The sequence below is a fragment of the Rhinoraja longicauda genome, chromosome 3 (genome assembly GCF_053455715.1).
Source record: "Rhinoraja longicauda isolate Sanriku21f chromosome 3, sRhiLon1.1, whole genome shotgun sequence".
Taxonomy (NCBI): domain Eukaryota; kingdom Metazoa; phylum Chordata; class Chondrichthyes; order Rajiformes; family Arhynchobatidae; genus Rhinoraja; species Rhinoraja longicauda.
Window position 1 is genome coordinate 29,267,479 of NC_135955.1, and position 13,877 is coordinate 29,281,355.

General features: G+C 46.8%; 1 protein-coding gene and 1 pseudogene across 4 annotated transcripts in view; both read right to left on the reverse strand.

The window, feature by feature from the left end:
• The window catches only part of fam189a2 (family with sequence similarity 189 member A2), a 66,644-nt gene that overhangs the window by 30,774 nt on the left and 21,993 nt on the right, over nucleotides 1-13,877 (reverse strand). For 3 of the 4 annotated variants that reach the window (XM_078395425.1, XM_078395429.1, XM_078395422.1), the window contains one exon: nucleotides 12,821-12,931. The exons of the other annotated variant lie outside the window; for it this stretch is intronic. In XM_078395425.1, coding sequence (XP_078251551.1) covers nucleotides 12,821-12,931 — 111 coding nt within the window. The remainder of the gene's footprint in view (nucleotides 1-12,820; nucleotides 12,932-13,877) is intronic. 4 annotated transcript variants of the gene reach the window in all.
• On the reverse strand, nucleotides 149-898 carry LOC144591163 (beta-crystallin B1 pseudogene; annotated as a pseudogene).

The window sequence follows — 13,877 nt, forward strand, 5'->3', positions numbered from 1 at the left end:
AAAAGTAACAAAAGCAAGTCTAACAAAATTGATGAACCCTTTTTAGTGTGTTTAAAATGAATTTATTTTTTGTTTACAAAGTCTGTAAACACCCGCCACTGAACCATTGCCTGCATTTTAACTCACTGATGAGTGTCGGTCCTCAAGAACTGTGCCATCGATCAATGCTGTGCACCACGCACCTTACACTCATCACTGGGCAGGTGTCAGTCCCGTTGGGTCCTTTGCCAAGGATGCTTCCAGTGGCCGGCTTCTAGTTGAAGCAGCCGACCCTGTGCCACTGTCCATCACGGATCCGTCGAATGGACTGGATCTGCGGCTGGCGGCCTCCCCACTGGTTCCAGTGCCTGAAGTCGCTCCTCTCCATCAGGTACTGGCAGCCACGGTAGCCTGGGTACTGGTAGCCCACCCAGGTGCCGCAGCTCACGATGGCACTGCCCACCCGGTCGGTGAAGCCGTAGGTGTAGAGGCTGGGCAGGTCGTTGTCCACGATCTCCATCTTGCGGCCCTTGAACTCGGCCATCTCGAACAGGCAGATCTTGTGCTGCTCAGACTCCATGCAGACGGGCCTGAAGGACATGATGTAGTAGTTCTGGCGGCTGTTGGACCAGGAGTCCCAGCGTGGGTACTCGCCCTTCTCCAGGGTGAACATCTCCCCGCAGAGGTTGGAGCGCTCGTAGGCCACCCAGGGCCCGCAGTCCACGCGGATCGACCCCACCTGCTCAAACCCAGCTTCACACAGGTTCAAGCACTCGCCAGAAAACTCCCGGCAGCGGCCCTGGAAGTTCTCTCGCTCGTAGATGAAGATCTTGTAGGAGCCCACGCCCATCTCCATCCTCTTGGGCTGGTGGCCCTTCCTCTCAGTCACGGGGGTGGTCCGACTCGCCATCTCAGACATGCCTGCTCTCGCTCTCGCTCTCACTCTGCTCCAGGAGGCCGGAGTTGTGACGGGTGGTTGCTTGGACAGCTCTTTTATACAAGGCTCCCAGGCCAGTGGGGGATTACATGGACACAGAGCAAGTGCAGACTCGGCACATCTGACACAATGAAAAGCCCACTAGTCAGGCGAGTGTGCACGTGATGGGGAAAGACTAAAAGAGAGAGAGAGCGGGAGAACCAGCGTGTCAGCAGAACACGGTTTTGTTCCAACTCAATGCATTCTGGGAACACCAGTTAAAATCATAAGGGGTCCCAACCTTCCACAGTCATCACAGGGTCTGTGCTTATCTCTGGACAGGCCGACATGTTTTTACACAGTGACTTGCATTTCTACACACAGCCACAGCATGCCCCTTGCTTGTAGTGCGTTGGCTGCTGAAATATAGCAGCTAATTTCTAGACAGACTGCTCCCACATAACCAGTGTGACGAGGAGCAGATTGCCTGTTTAATTGCGATTTGGCACATCAGCTGGTGGGCAGCAGACTTAGTAGGTAACTTCAAAAAGGAATAGGACAAATGCTTCCAGTAAAAACAATTTGCAGATGGATGTACAGGGAATGGAGTGGTATGGATCATGTGCAGGCAGGTGAGATTACTTCAGCCTGGCATCATGTTCGGCACAGACATTTTGGGCTAAAGGGTCTGTTCCTGTTTAGCTTAGTTTACTTTAGAGATACAGCGCAGAAACAGGCCCTTCGGCCCACCGAGTCTGCGTTGACCCGCACACTAACACTATCCACCACGCACTAGGGACAGTTTTACAATTGTACCCAGCCAATTAACCTACAACCTGCACGTCTTTGGAATGTGGGAGGAAACCAAAGATCTTGGAGAAAAGCCACACAGGTCACGGGGAGAACGCACAAACTCCACACAGACAGCACCCACAATCAGGATCGAACCCGGGTCTCTGGCGCTGTGAGGCAGCAGCTCTACCGCTGTGCACTGTGCCGCCCACGGTATTGTACCATTCTATGTTCCAAAAGTAAAAAGACACCTTTTCAAGGAGCCAACGTTATTAGTGTGGGCTGAAAAAGCTTCACTGTGCTACACCTTTCTATGTATTAATTTCTGACAATTGGGGGCGTGGTGTCGCAGTGGTAGAGGTGCTGCCTTACAGCGCTTGCAGTGCCAGAGACCCGGGTTTAACCCCGACTACGGGTGCTGTTTGTACGGAGTTTGTACGTTCACTCTGTGGGTTTTCTCCGAGATCTTCGGTTTCCTCCCACACTCCAAAGACGTACAGGTTTGTAGGTTAATTGGCTTGGTATAAATGTAAATTGCCCCCAATGTGTGTAGGATAGTGTTAATGAGCAGGGATCGCTGGTCGGTGCGGACTCGGTGGGCCGAAGGGCCTGTTTCCGCACTATATCTCTAAACTAAACTAATTGCTTGGTCCCAGATGTTGAAAGCATTCAGTGATTAGATTACAGACCACTAATCCATCATTATGAAGTTTACAGTACGTCAATTAGCTGAATTACTCCGAATGCCAGGTTCAAGTGGGCTGGGATAATTGGCAGTGGAAATGATCAATAAAACTACCACTATAAATTGTATCTCACTGTTTGAACCCAGTCCAATCTGATGAAACCTCCAGACCTATCCAGCTGTAACTGCCCTCCACGAACTAAATAAGAAAATCTCAGAGTAATTGGCAGTGATTGCCACAGATAGGTGTCAGCCACAGTTCAGCAGGCAGTATGCCTGCCTTAGTCAGCAGGCAGTGTGCTCCTGAGACCCAAACACAACAATCTACACAGACTCAGACAGGTGTGCTGCTCAGACATAGGAGCTAACGAAATGTGTAGGAAGGAACTGCAGATGCTGGTTTACACCGGAGACAAAATGCTGGAGTAACTCAGCGGGTCACGCAGCATCTCTGGAGAGAAGGAAAGGGGGACATTTTGGGTCGAGACCGTTCTTCAGAGCTCAATCATGCAGACCTGAAACGTCACCCATTCCTTCTATCCAGAGGAGCTGACCTTTGGAATAGGGATCGAATGAGGCTGAAGGTGAACATTAAAAAATCCTAACTGCCATTTTAATTCTCAAACCCACTCCTGATCTCCGAGAGTGTGAAGAAGGATCCCAACCCAAAACATTGCCTCTTCATCTCCTGAGATGCTGCCTGACCCGCTGAGTTACTCCAGCACTTTGTGTCTTTTTCTGGTAAATTATAATCTGTAGTTTCTCATGTCTCCCTCTGTGACCTCTGTCTGTGGCCTCCCACACTGTTGCAACAAAGCCTAACTCAAGCTTGAGGAACAGCATCTCATCTTGCGTCTGGGCAAATTGTGGCCTCTGGGCTCAATATTAGATTCTCCAGCTTCAGGTAACATACTCTGTGTTTTTATCAGACCTGCTTTCAGTCATGAGAGTCTGATACAGGATCAGATTTTCTCTCTCCATTAGTACAGCCTGACTTGCTACGCAAATAGCATGGCCAGCCCTAATCGTTTTGTTATTGTCTTATTATTGTCACCTGCACCAAAATACTTTGTTGTGTGTGCTAGCCTGTCAAATTGTACCACACATGACTACAATCAAGCCACACACACACACACGTACAACAGGTTGAGCAAAGAGAAAAATAAACTGAGTGCACAATATAGTGTTACAGTCAGAAAGCACAGATAAAGGGCCGAAACAAGGTAGGTTGGGAGATCGGGACCACATCCTTAGTTTATGAGATGTCCGTTCAGTAGTCTGATAACATCAGCAAAGAATCAGTTCCTGAATCTGGTGGTGTGTGCTTTCGAGCTTTTTAACTTTTGGCCAATGGGAGAAGATAAAATGACCATGTAAGTGGTCCTTGATTATGTTGGCAGCCTTGCCAAGGCAGTGTGAGGTGCAGATGTAGTTGATGGTAGGGGGGGGGGGGGGGGGCTGGGGGTGATGAGGTGTGTAGGAAGGAACTGCAGATGCTGGTTTAAACCAAAGATAGACACAAAATGCTGGAGTAACTCAGCGATACAGGCAGCATCTCTGGAGAGAAGAATGGGTGACATTTTGGGTCGAGGCCCTTCTTCAGACTAGTCAGGGGAAATGAAAGCAAGGAGGAGACTGGTTTGCATGATGGAGTGCGCTGCATCCACAACTCTCCACAATTTCTCTCCAGAGATGCTGCCTGTCCCGCTGAGTTACTCCAGCATTTTGTGTCTGTCTCCACAATTTCTTGCAGTCTTTGGCAGAGCAATTACAAACCGAGCAACAGACAAAGAAGTCCAACTGCCATCTAAATGTCCCTCTCGCCCATCTGACCCATTCGTGCCATCACAGATGTTCCTTTGCCTCGTCCATCCCTCCCCACACTTTCTCTGCCGCTTTAATGCGATCTAGCTTTCATTACTCTTTCCCTGCGCTGACAAAAGGACTAACTGCATTGAGTTACTTCAACATTTTGGGTCTCTCTTCGGCACAAACCAACATCTGTAGTTCCTTCCAACACATGAGGCCGTACACTAAAAGGTCTTGAGCCTGAAATATTAACTCCGTTTCCCTGTCTGCATGTGCTGCCTGCCCTGATGAGTATTTTCTGCATTTTTGTTTCAGCTTTCCAGCACTTGCAGTTCCTTCTCACAAAAAATCCCGTGGCATTTTCCCCATATGGCGCGGCTCTCACTGATTTGCTGCCTGATATTCATTCCTCCAGCAACGGCATTAAATGGGATAATCATATTGTTTTTTTGCAAGATTTTTGGGAATTTGATGACTGCGTTTCCTAGAAGGATTTTGACAAGGTCCCGCTTTGTTGCCTGGTTTAGAAGGTGAGATCACATGGGATCCCGGGCAAGCTGGCCAATGGGATACAAAATTGGTAAGATTCAAAGTTCATAGGATAGGAGCATAATTAGGCCATTCGGCCCATCAAGTCTACTCCACCATTCAATCGTGGCTGATCTATCTCTGCCTCCTAACCCCATTCTCCTGCCTTCTCCTCATAACCCCTGACACTCGTCAAGGAGGTAGTGGAGAGTTTATTTTCACACTGGAGGCCTGTGCCTGTGGTGTGCCGCAGGGATCGGTGCTGGCACCTTATTGTTCATCATTTATATTATTGAATTGGATAATAAGGTAGTTGGCATGATCAGTAAGTCTGCGGATGACACTAAAATTGGTGGTGTCATTGAAAGTGAAGAAGGTTGCCTAAGGTTGCACCAAGATCTAGAGAGAGCCAAAGAATGGCAGATGAGATTTAACTGAGACAAGTGCAAAGTGCCGCACTTTGAGAAGTTAAAACAGGGCAGGACATACGCAGTAAATGACAGGGCCCTAGCGAGTATTTTAAAACAGCGATACCTGGGGGTACAAGCACACCGTTCCCTAAAAGTGGGGGGACATGTTGATAAAGTTTTGAAGAATATGGCACACCTGCCTTCATCAAATGAGGCATTGTGTACAAGAGATGGAATGTCATTAAAACAGTTTTGGACATTGATGAAATTGCACCTAGAATATTGGGTGCAGTTTTGGTCACCATACTATAAGAAGGATGTGATACAAGAGGATGCAGAGAAGATTCACAAGGACGTTGTCAGGACTGGAAGGCTTGAGTTACGAGGAAAGAATGGATAGGCTGCGGTTATTTTGCCCGGAGCAAAGAAGGCTGAGGAGTGACTATATAGAATTGTATAAAATCCTGAGGGCCATAGATAAGATGAATGGTCATATTGGAGTAGGGGAGTGCAAAAGTGGAAGGTATTGGTTTAATGGAAGAGAGGGGGGGGGAGATACACGGACACACAGGCACACACACAGACACAGAGACACACTCACACGCACGCACAAAGTTGTAGAAGTGAGTACAATTGCATAGTTTGGAAGAAATTTGGACAGGTTTCTGGATAGGAGGGTTTTGAGGGATATGGACCAAATGCATGAAAATGGGACTAACTCAGCAAGGCACCAAGGTCACCCTGGATTAATTGAGCCAAAGCTCCCGTTTCCATGGTGTATAACTATGACTCAATGACAGTGACAGCATTTTAAGGGCACAAATGGTGAAGTATGTGGCTTCCTTCTCTCGGCTTTTCTCCGTGGGGAAGGAAGTTACCATACTGAGACATTGAACAAAAATGCCACACTACACACAGGTCAGTCTCCAGGAACAGTGGGGTAGAATTTTCTATCGCTGCATTCCACAAAACAGCTCATTTACAACCCACGCATTTCCATCCATTCAATTGAATGGACAGGAAATCATGTAGTGAGAAGACATAGTCAAGCAGAATGGAGAGGAAAGAGCAGAGTCTGTTCCTTAGTTTTATCTGATACAGATTCATAAAGTTAAAATATTGGGAGAGGTTGTTTGCAGATAAAGGGACTAATAGTAAGCAAGAGGTTTTTTAATGTCAATAAAGGAAGAGTACAGGGAAAATGTTCCTGTTAGGGTGAAGGGCAAGCCTAGCAGGATTAGAAAACTCTGGTTGACTTGGGATATCGATGCTCTGGTCACAAAATTATGCATATGTCATGTATAGGCAGTTGGGATCAAGTGAACCATTTGAGGTAAATCAGGAGGGCAAAAAGGGGACATCATAAAGGAAAATCATAAGACATTCTATCAGTATATTCAGAACAAAAGGGTAACTAGGGTGAGACTAGGTCCCCTTAAAGATCAATATGGACTCTATTTCTGAAACTGCCGGAGATGGGCGAGATTTTAAATGAATATTTCCCATCTGTATTTAGCATGGAGAAGGTCATGGAAGCCAAGGAATTGAGGGAAATAAACAGTAATATCTTGGAATAAATTCACATTACAAAAGAGGAGGTGCCGACAGTCTTATGGCATAATTGGGTCAACACATCCCTGAGGCCTGATCAAGTGCATCCTAAGACATAATGGGAAGCTCGGGAAGAGATTGCATGGGTTCTAGATATTTGTATCATTTTTATCCGTGGGTGAGGTACTGTAGATTTGAGGGTGACTAATGTTATGCCTTTGTTTAAGAACATCTGCAAGAACAAGTCAGGGTAGGGGAGTCCAAAACAAGAGGGCATCGGTTTTAGGTAATAAGGAAATAAATTAAAGATCTGAGGGACCACATCACACAGAGGGTGATGGGTATATAGAATGAGCTGCCAAGAGAATCTGTAGAATGAGGTAATAATAATAATAATAATAAACATTTATTTTTTATAGCGCTTTTCCAAATGCTCAAAGACGCTTTACAAAAACAGTCAAGACATAAAAACAAACAGACAAACTACCCTGACGGAGAAGTGGCGAACAAATAGCGCCAGCGTCCTCTCACGTCAGGGTCCGGCAGTAAACAATAAAGAACACAAGACACGCAATTACAATTTTTAACACAAACAGCCATCACAGTGATTGCTCCAGGCACACCCTCACTGTGATGGAAGGCAAAGAAAAGTCTTATCTCCTCCTCATTCTTCTCCCGTGGTGCCACGAGGCGATCGAGGCTCCCGACTTTTGAAGCCCCCACCGGGCGATGGAAAGTCCCAGGGCCGAGCCGAGCAGGCCGATGAAAGTCCTGAGCCCCCACCGGGCGATGGAAAGTGCCGCGGCCAGGCCACGCAGGGCGATGAAGGGCCTGCGAGCGGGTCAATCAAACCTCGCGCTTCGGGGTGGTCGAAGCTGCTACGGCTGGAGCTCCCGAAAGCCGGTCGCCAGCCAGGGACCTGCGAGCTCCCGATGTTGCGGTCTGCAGGGCCCACGGCCGAAGCCTCCGAGATGGTAAGTCCAGGCCCTGCGACCGGAGTCTTCAAGGTCGATCCCAGCTGGAGGCCGCCAACTCCACGGTGTTAGGCCGTAGCACGAACGGAGACACAACACGGTAAAGGTCGCATCTCCGTTGAGGAGGAGATTAGAAATAAAGGTCCCCCCCCCCCCCCCCCCCACAAATACAGAGTTCAAAATAAATCAAAAGAAACATTTAAACGATAACAAAGACAAAAACAAAAAAAAGACAGAGAGACTGCCGGTGAGCCGCAGCTGCAGAACGCAGCCAAGCCCCCTCACTCAATTACAATGTTCAGTAGACATTTGGACAGGTTTGTAGATAGGAAAACATACTGCAGAGTGATGTGGGCCAAATGTAGGCAAATAGGACTAGTTCAGCTAGACATCTTGGTCAGCATGGATCAGTTGGGCTGAAGTGATCACATTGCACACTTGCTCTCAGAGGTGCAGAGCATAAGATGTTGGTGCAGGAGCAGGACATTTGAGCCTTCAGCCCTGATCCACCGTTCATCAAGATCATGGCAGACCTTCCACCTCAGCTCTGTTTTCCAGCCCTGTATCCATATCCCTGATGGCCTTAATGCCCAGAGATTTGTGCTTTGAATTAACATAATGATTCAGCTTCCATAATTGTCCAGATTGCGGATGTTGAATACACCCAGGCAGATGTTGAATACACCCAGACTACTGTTAAACAGTTACCTGGCCACATTCAGATTCAAGTAACGGTGCAGGTCAAAGATCCTTTGGGTATTATTTTGAAAAGGGGCAAGAAAGTTAGTCAGGTATCACAAGTTCACAAGTTATAGGATTAGAATTAGGTCATTCGGCCCATTGAGTCACCTCCGCCATTCAATCACGGCTGATCTCTGCCTCCTAATCCCATTTTCCTGCCTTCTCCCCATAACCCTCGACACCCGTTCTAATCAAGAATTTGTCTATTTCTACCTTAAAAATATCCACTGACTTGGCCTCCACAACCCTCTCTGGCAATGAGTTCCACAGATTAACTAACTACTCTCTGACTATAGAGGTTCCTCCTCACCTCCTTTCTAGAAGAGCGCCCTTTAATTCTGAGGCTATGACCTCTTGTCCTAGACTCTCCCACCAGTGGAAACATCCTTTCCACATCCACTCTATCTATGACTTTCATTATTCTGTAAGTTTCAATGAGGTCCCCCGTCAACCTTTTAAACTCCACGAGTAGAGGCCTGGACACTATTGCTCTGTCAATCGATGTCTGCAAATGTGATCTGGTTGTTTACATCGTTGTTGCTGTGGAAGCTCTCTGTGCCACATCTCCTACAGTAGGACAACGGCAAGGCTTCATGGGTTTCCAGGTACTTGGCATGACCCCAGGCGATGAAGGAAGGTCAAGCTCTTCGGCCTGAAGCGCAAACATTTCCCTCCTGCAGCTTACAGTTTTCCTGTCCGCGTCTTTGCCAGACCTGGGAGGACAGCTGCTTGCTGGCTGCAGCCCATGAACATGACACCTCTGTGGTCTGCTGAGGAGACAAGCCAGGGCGTCTGATTGCTCAGGAAGGCTGCTGAAAGCCCAGCCCAGCAGGAGGCTGTTGACCAAGGTGGCAGCGTGCGGACAATGTACGGCCACGCGCATGCACGCTTCATCCTGGCTTTCACTGGGGAGCCTCCAACCCTGTGCTGAAGGGTCCCGTAGGGTGGCCACTCATTGGGGCCCCAAGAGGTCATCATTCCCTTAGCACCCCCTCTATTTCATTTCATTCCTCTCTTTCCTGGAACTGTTCAATTCATAGTGCCAATTAATAAAAAACAAGTTCAATTTGTCCTTGACCTGAATTGGCTCAGAGTTAAGACTTGGTATTTTTAATTAATCACTCTTTGTCGCCATCTCTGCCCATCTCTGTAACCACCTCTGAGATCTTTGCATTCCTCCGCTTCAGAAACATCTGCTACAGCCCCCTCACCACCCACAGCCAGTGCCTTCAGCTGCGAAGGTCCCAAGCTCTAATGTTCCCTCCCTAATCCTCTCTGCCTCACTTACCTTGAATTGTGGCATCAATCCAAGCTCTGCCCATAGCAGTCAATGTCGAACTTTGGTTGAATAAATGTGGGCAGTTGACCTGGTTAAGCAAAGCCCCTGAATCTCTGCAGGCCCTCCCAGGTGGGCTGCATCCCAGTGCTGTGTTGTCTGAGAAGGTTAAAGCTGGATATCTTTTTTAATTTTGCAGATGTCATAACCCCATCCCCCACAATCACTTGTTCTTCATAAATCTGCAAGTGCCCAGTCAGATACAGTGCTCTGTTACTGCTCACGGATTTTACTAATGGAACAGATGACTCATTCAAAGACCTTCTCAATCTCATCTGCTTTTAAAAAGGAAAGGTGATCCCCACAGTCATATTTTCCCAGCGAAGGCTGCACTCACGAAAGCAACAATTTGCAATTATATGGCACCTTTGCTACAGTCATGGGGCCTCCACACCTTCACTAGGAATGGAGGGGTTCAGAGAAGGTTTGGGAATCTTGGCACCTAAAGGCGAGGCCAACAATGGCAGATCGATTCATATCTGGGGTGTTCAAGTGGCCAGCGTTAGAGGAGGCTCAACAAGAGTAGGACTGGAGGGAAAGGGAGAAGGAAAGGTAGGAAGGTCGGAAACTGTGAAGGGGTCTGAAAACAAAGATGACACCATTAAAATTCAGTTGCTACTTAACCAGGAGACAGTGGTAAGCTCCTGTTAACCTCAGTTCATGCATGTACCTCAAACAAATCCCATCCTGTAAGTAGAATGTAAGCAAAGTACTCTAATGGGGTTTGTGGTGATAAATGGATGATCTGATGTTAACAGGAACATGTATGCACAGATAACAGAGGGGCAGTTGGAAGGGAGATTATTGTGGTAGGCTGGAGGCATCGTTTGTAGTCATCAGTAAGATATAATTGTGGCCTTCCCCCCGTTTGTTCGTAAGTGTTGGGAGATGGGGGCAGAAGCAGGGAGGGCAAGATACATTCCATCTCTCTCACTCTCCTTAAAGGGAAACACTTTAGAGGTGTCCCAGCTTGTAGAACCTTATTGTAATAGATTTGTGGTTGCCATAGTAGAGGAACCAGGCCCCTAATGAGCAAGTGTGTGCTGTCCACTGTCTATTTCCGTTGGTGCCCCAAAAATCAGAGTTAATAGCCCAGTTGCTATTTCAGTTTGTTGTTACCCAAAACTGTTGTCAACTGGAGGCAACTGACCTATGTGCAATTTCTAAGCTGAAGCATCTAACATACAATTTTAAATTCTGCCTTGGCCTTATTCCAGTTGCCTGAAGTTAGACACAAAATGCTGGTGTAATTCAACGGATCAGGCAGCATCTCTGTAAAGAAAGAATAGGTAACGTTTTGGGTCGGAATCCTTCTTCAGATTGAAAGTAGAGGTTGGTTGGGGGTGGGGGTTGGGGGAAATAAACCGGAGGTGAGAAAAGGCCAGAACAAATCAGGGCTGGCAACAGATGACCTCAGGAAGGGTAGAGCCCAGTTGCCAGATCTAGTTGGTCACATTACTGGCGGTTTTAACACACAATTCATGCTTACAATTACTTTGCTCCTGAACTCCCATCATTGGTCACCCGATTTCTCCATCTTTGCAGTATTTCACCCCTCCTCCAGTCAAGTGGAGGACAAACACACTTTTTACTTTCTGAACTGAAGATCTTTTATTCCATCTGCAATATTTCAAATGTTTAAAGAGAATCAAATTTAAACCCTGCTTCGCTCCCCTGCAACTTCAGAGATAGTCAGTTAACTTTGGAGACTTGGCACACTTTGTGTGGGGTGGCTGGGAATGGGCTGGCCTTTCAAGGTAACTGCATCAACCCAGCCACAGAACAAATGATGGAAGGGTAGCTGCCACACCACTTACTTCACATTTTCAATGTAAAAAGTGTCTCAAGGGGAAGGGTTTAGTTTAGTTTAATTTAGAGATACAGCGTGGAAACAAGGAGTACATAGTGCAGGAAAGTGGGGATGAGATGAAAGATGATAGGGTGGGCTTGAAGGGCTTCTGATTATTTTGCTGCGCTCTTTCGAGAGAAATTATTCATAAAAATGTTCAAAGCAATGCTGGGCGACCAAAGCTACAAATTTAAAATAATTTGATAAAATTATCACTCAGGTCCTTTGGAGTGCAGGGGGCACTCCTAAGAACCTTCTACAACACGGTGGTTGCATCAGCCATTTTCTATGGAGTGGTCTGCTGGAGCAGCAGCATCTCAGCGGCAGAAGGGAAGGGAAGGGACTCGACAAGCTGGTCAGGAAGGCCAGCTCTGACCTGGGTTGCCCCCTCGACTCAGTACAGGTGGTGGGAGAGAGGAGGATGATGGCAAAGTTAACATCGCTGCTGGACGACGACTCCCACCCCATACAGGACACTGTCACTGCACTGAGTAGCTCCTTCAGTGACAGACTCCTTCACCCCAAGTGTGTGAAGGAGAGATATAGGAGGTCCTTCCTTCCCGCTGCTGTGAGACTGCACAACCAGCACTGCTCCCAGCAGACGGGTCAACAGTAACAGTTAAGAATGCACAGAAAACTGATGACAATTTATTCTTGTCTTTACTCTTATTTATGGTGAATGATCTCTTGCTATCCAGTTTGCTGCTGTAACACTAAATTTCCCCGGTGTGGGACAAATAAAGGAATATATTATATTATCAGAGGAAATATTGAAAATGCCAACTCGTGATGTGGCAGGAAGCAGTTTCAGTGGTAACTTCCACATGGGAATTGAATACATTCGTGGAAAGGAAATATTTTGTTGTGGTCTGGGAAAAGAAAAGGAAGCTAGGGATAATTGGAGAGCACTCTGAAAGAGATAGTATTGTAATTATGGCTTGAATAGCCTCTGCTTGACGTCGAAGGCACAATAACTGCAAGTATGTTACTGTATTTGCAAAATTATCCTAGTTTGGACCGTGTTAAGTTCTACTTATAGTAACAGTTACTGGATACAGAAGCTTTAAACATGATCTATTTATATAATCACATAGAAATACATTACAGTATTATGACACCAACACTGAACCAGAGCGATGGATTCCTTTACGAAACGGAGCCCTTCTTCGTTCCCTGTGGCCAGCTATTTGTTCAAAGACGCACTACATTCTCATAGAAATAATCAGTGGGGAGATACCCCACGCACTCACCAGCTTACAGTCCACAATGCCAGACACAAACTGAGCACTCTGGCACGAGAGGACAAATCCAGCCAGGTTCAGCAGGACGCAGACAACAGACAACAGGATGAACAGGTTGACCTACGGCAAAAGAAGACACCCATCAGCAGAGGCTCATATTTCCATGTAACAGTGGCCGTCACCAGCAATATCTAAAGCTGCTCACAGACGATGATGGCAAAGCCTGAGTGGGATCGGGTCCCAAGTCACCTTGGCTCGGCGCTAACCTAAGAACAGGTCCATAAAGTTTTCACGCAACTCAATAGGGAAGTAATGTACAGATGTTCCAGGGAGAGGACAGTCGTGCACAGATGTTTGTGAGAGGGCTCTTTTGGGGGCAGAACTGCACAGATGTTATGGCCAGTAGTGTGCAGATGAATTGGGAAGGGTGGCAGTGTGCAGATGAATTGGGAAGGGTGGCAGTGCATAGATGTTTGGCACACTTTGTACAGATGTTCTGGAACGAGGGTAATTGTGTGCAGATGTATTGGGTAAGGTAATGATGTACAGATGGGGCAATAACATACAGATGTTTTTTGGTGAGAGGGCAGCAGTGCACAGATCATTTGATGGGTCGGGGCAGGCCACTACAACAGTGCAAACCATATCCAAAGCCACTTGTGTGAACATGTCTTAATATAACCATTAGGAGTGGTATATTTAGCCGTGTAAATGAAGACACAGATGCTGCAGTATCTCAACAGCCTTGTTTATGATTTGATTCTGACCCGAAACAAATATAATGCAATCGTGGCTTCCTTATTTAAAACTCCTGGGATTGTGACAAGCAGTGCTTGATAGCACAATTTGCTTGAAATCGTTTTGAGACGTCACTATCCTGGTGACTGAACAGTATGCTCCTGCACCCAAATGATACATAATATATTTTTCCAATAGCCAGAGGTTTGAAAATTCAATTACATTTTAATTATTAAAGCAATACAAATGTGCAGTACAAATTCCTGATCATGGAATTCACACTGAGGATTAGGCGTAATTATTGACATCGGTATTAATATTCCAACTG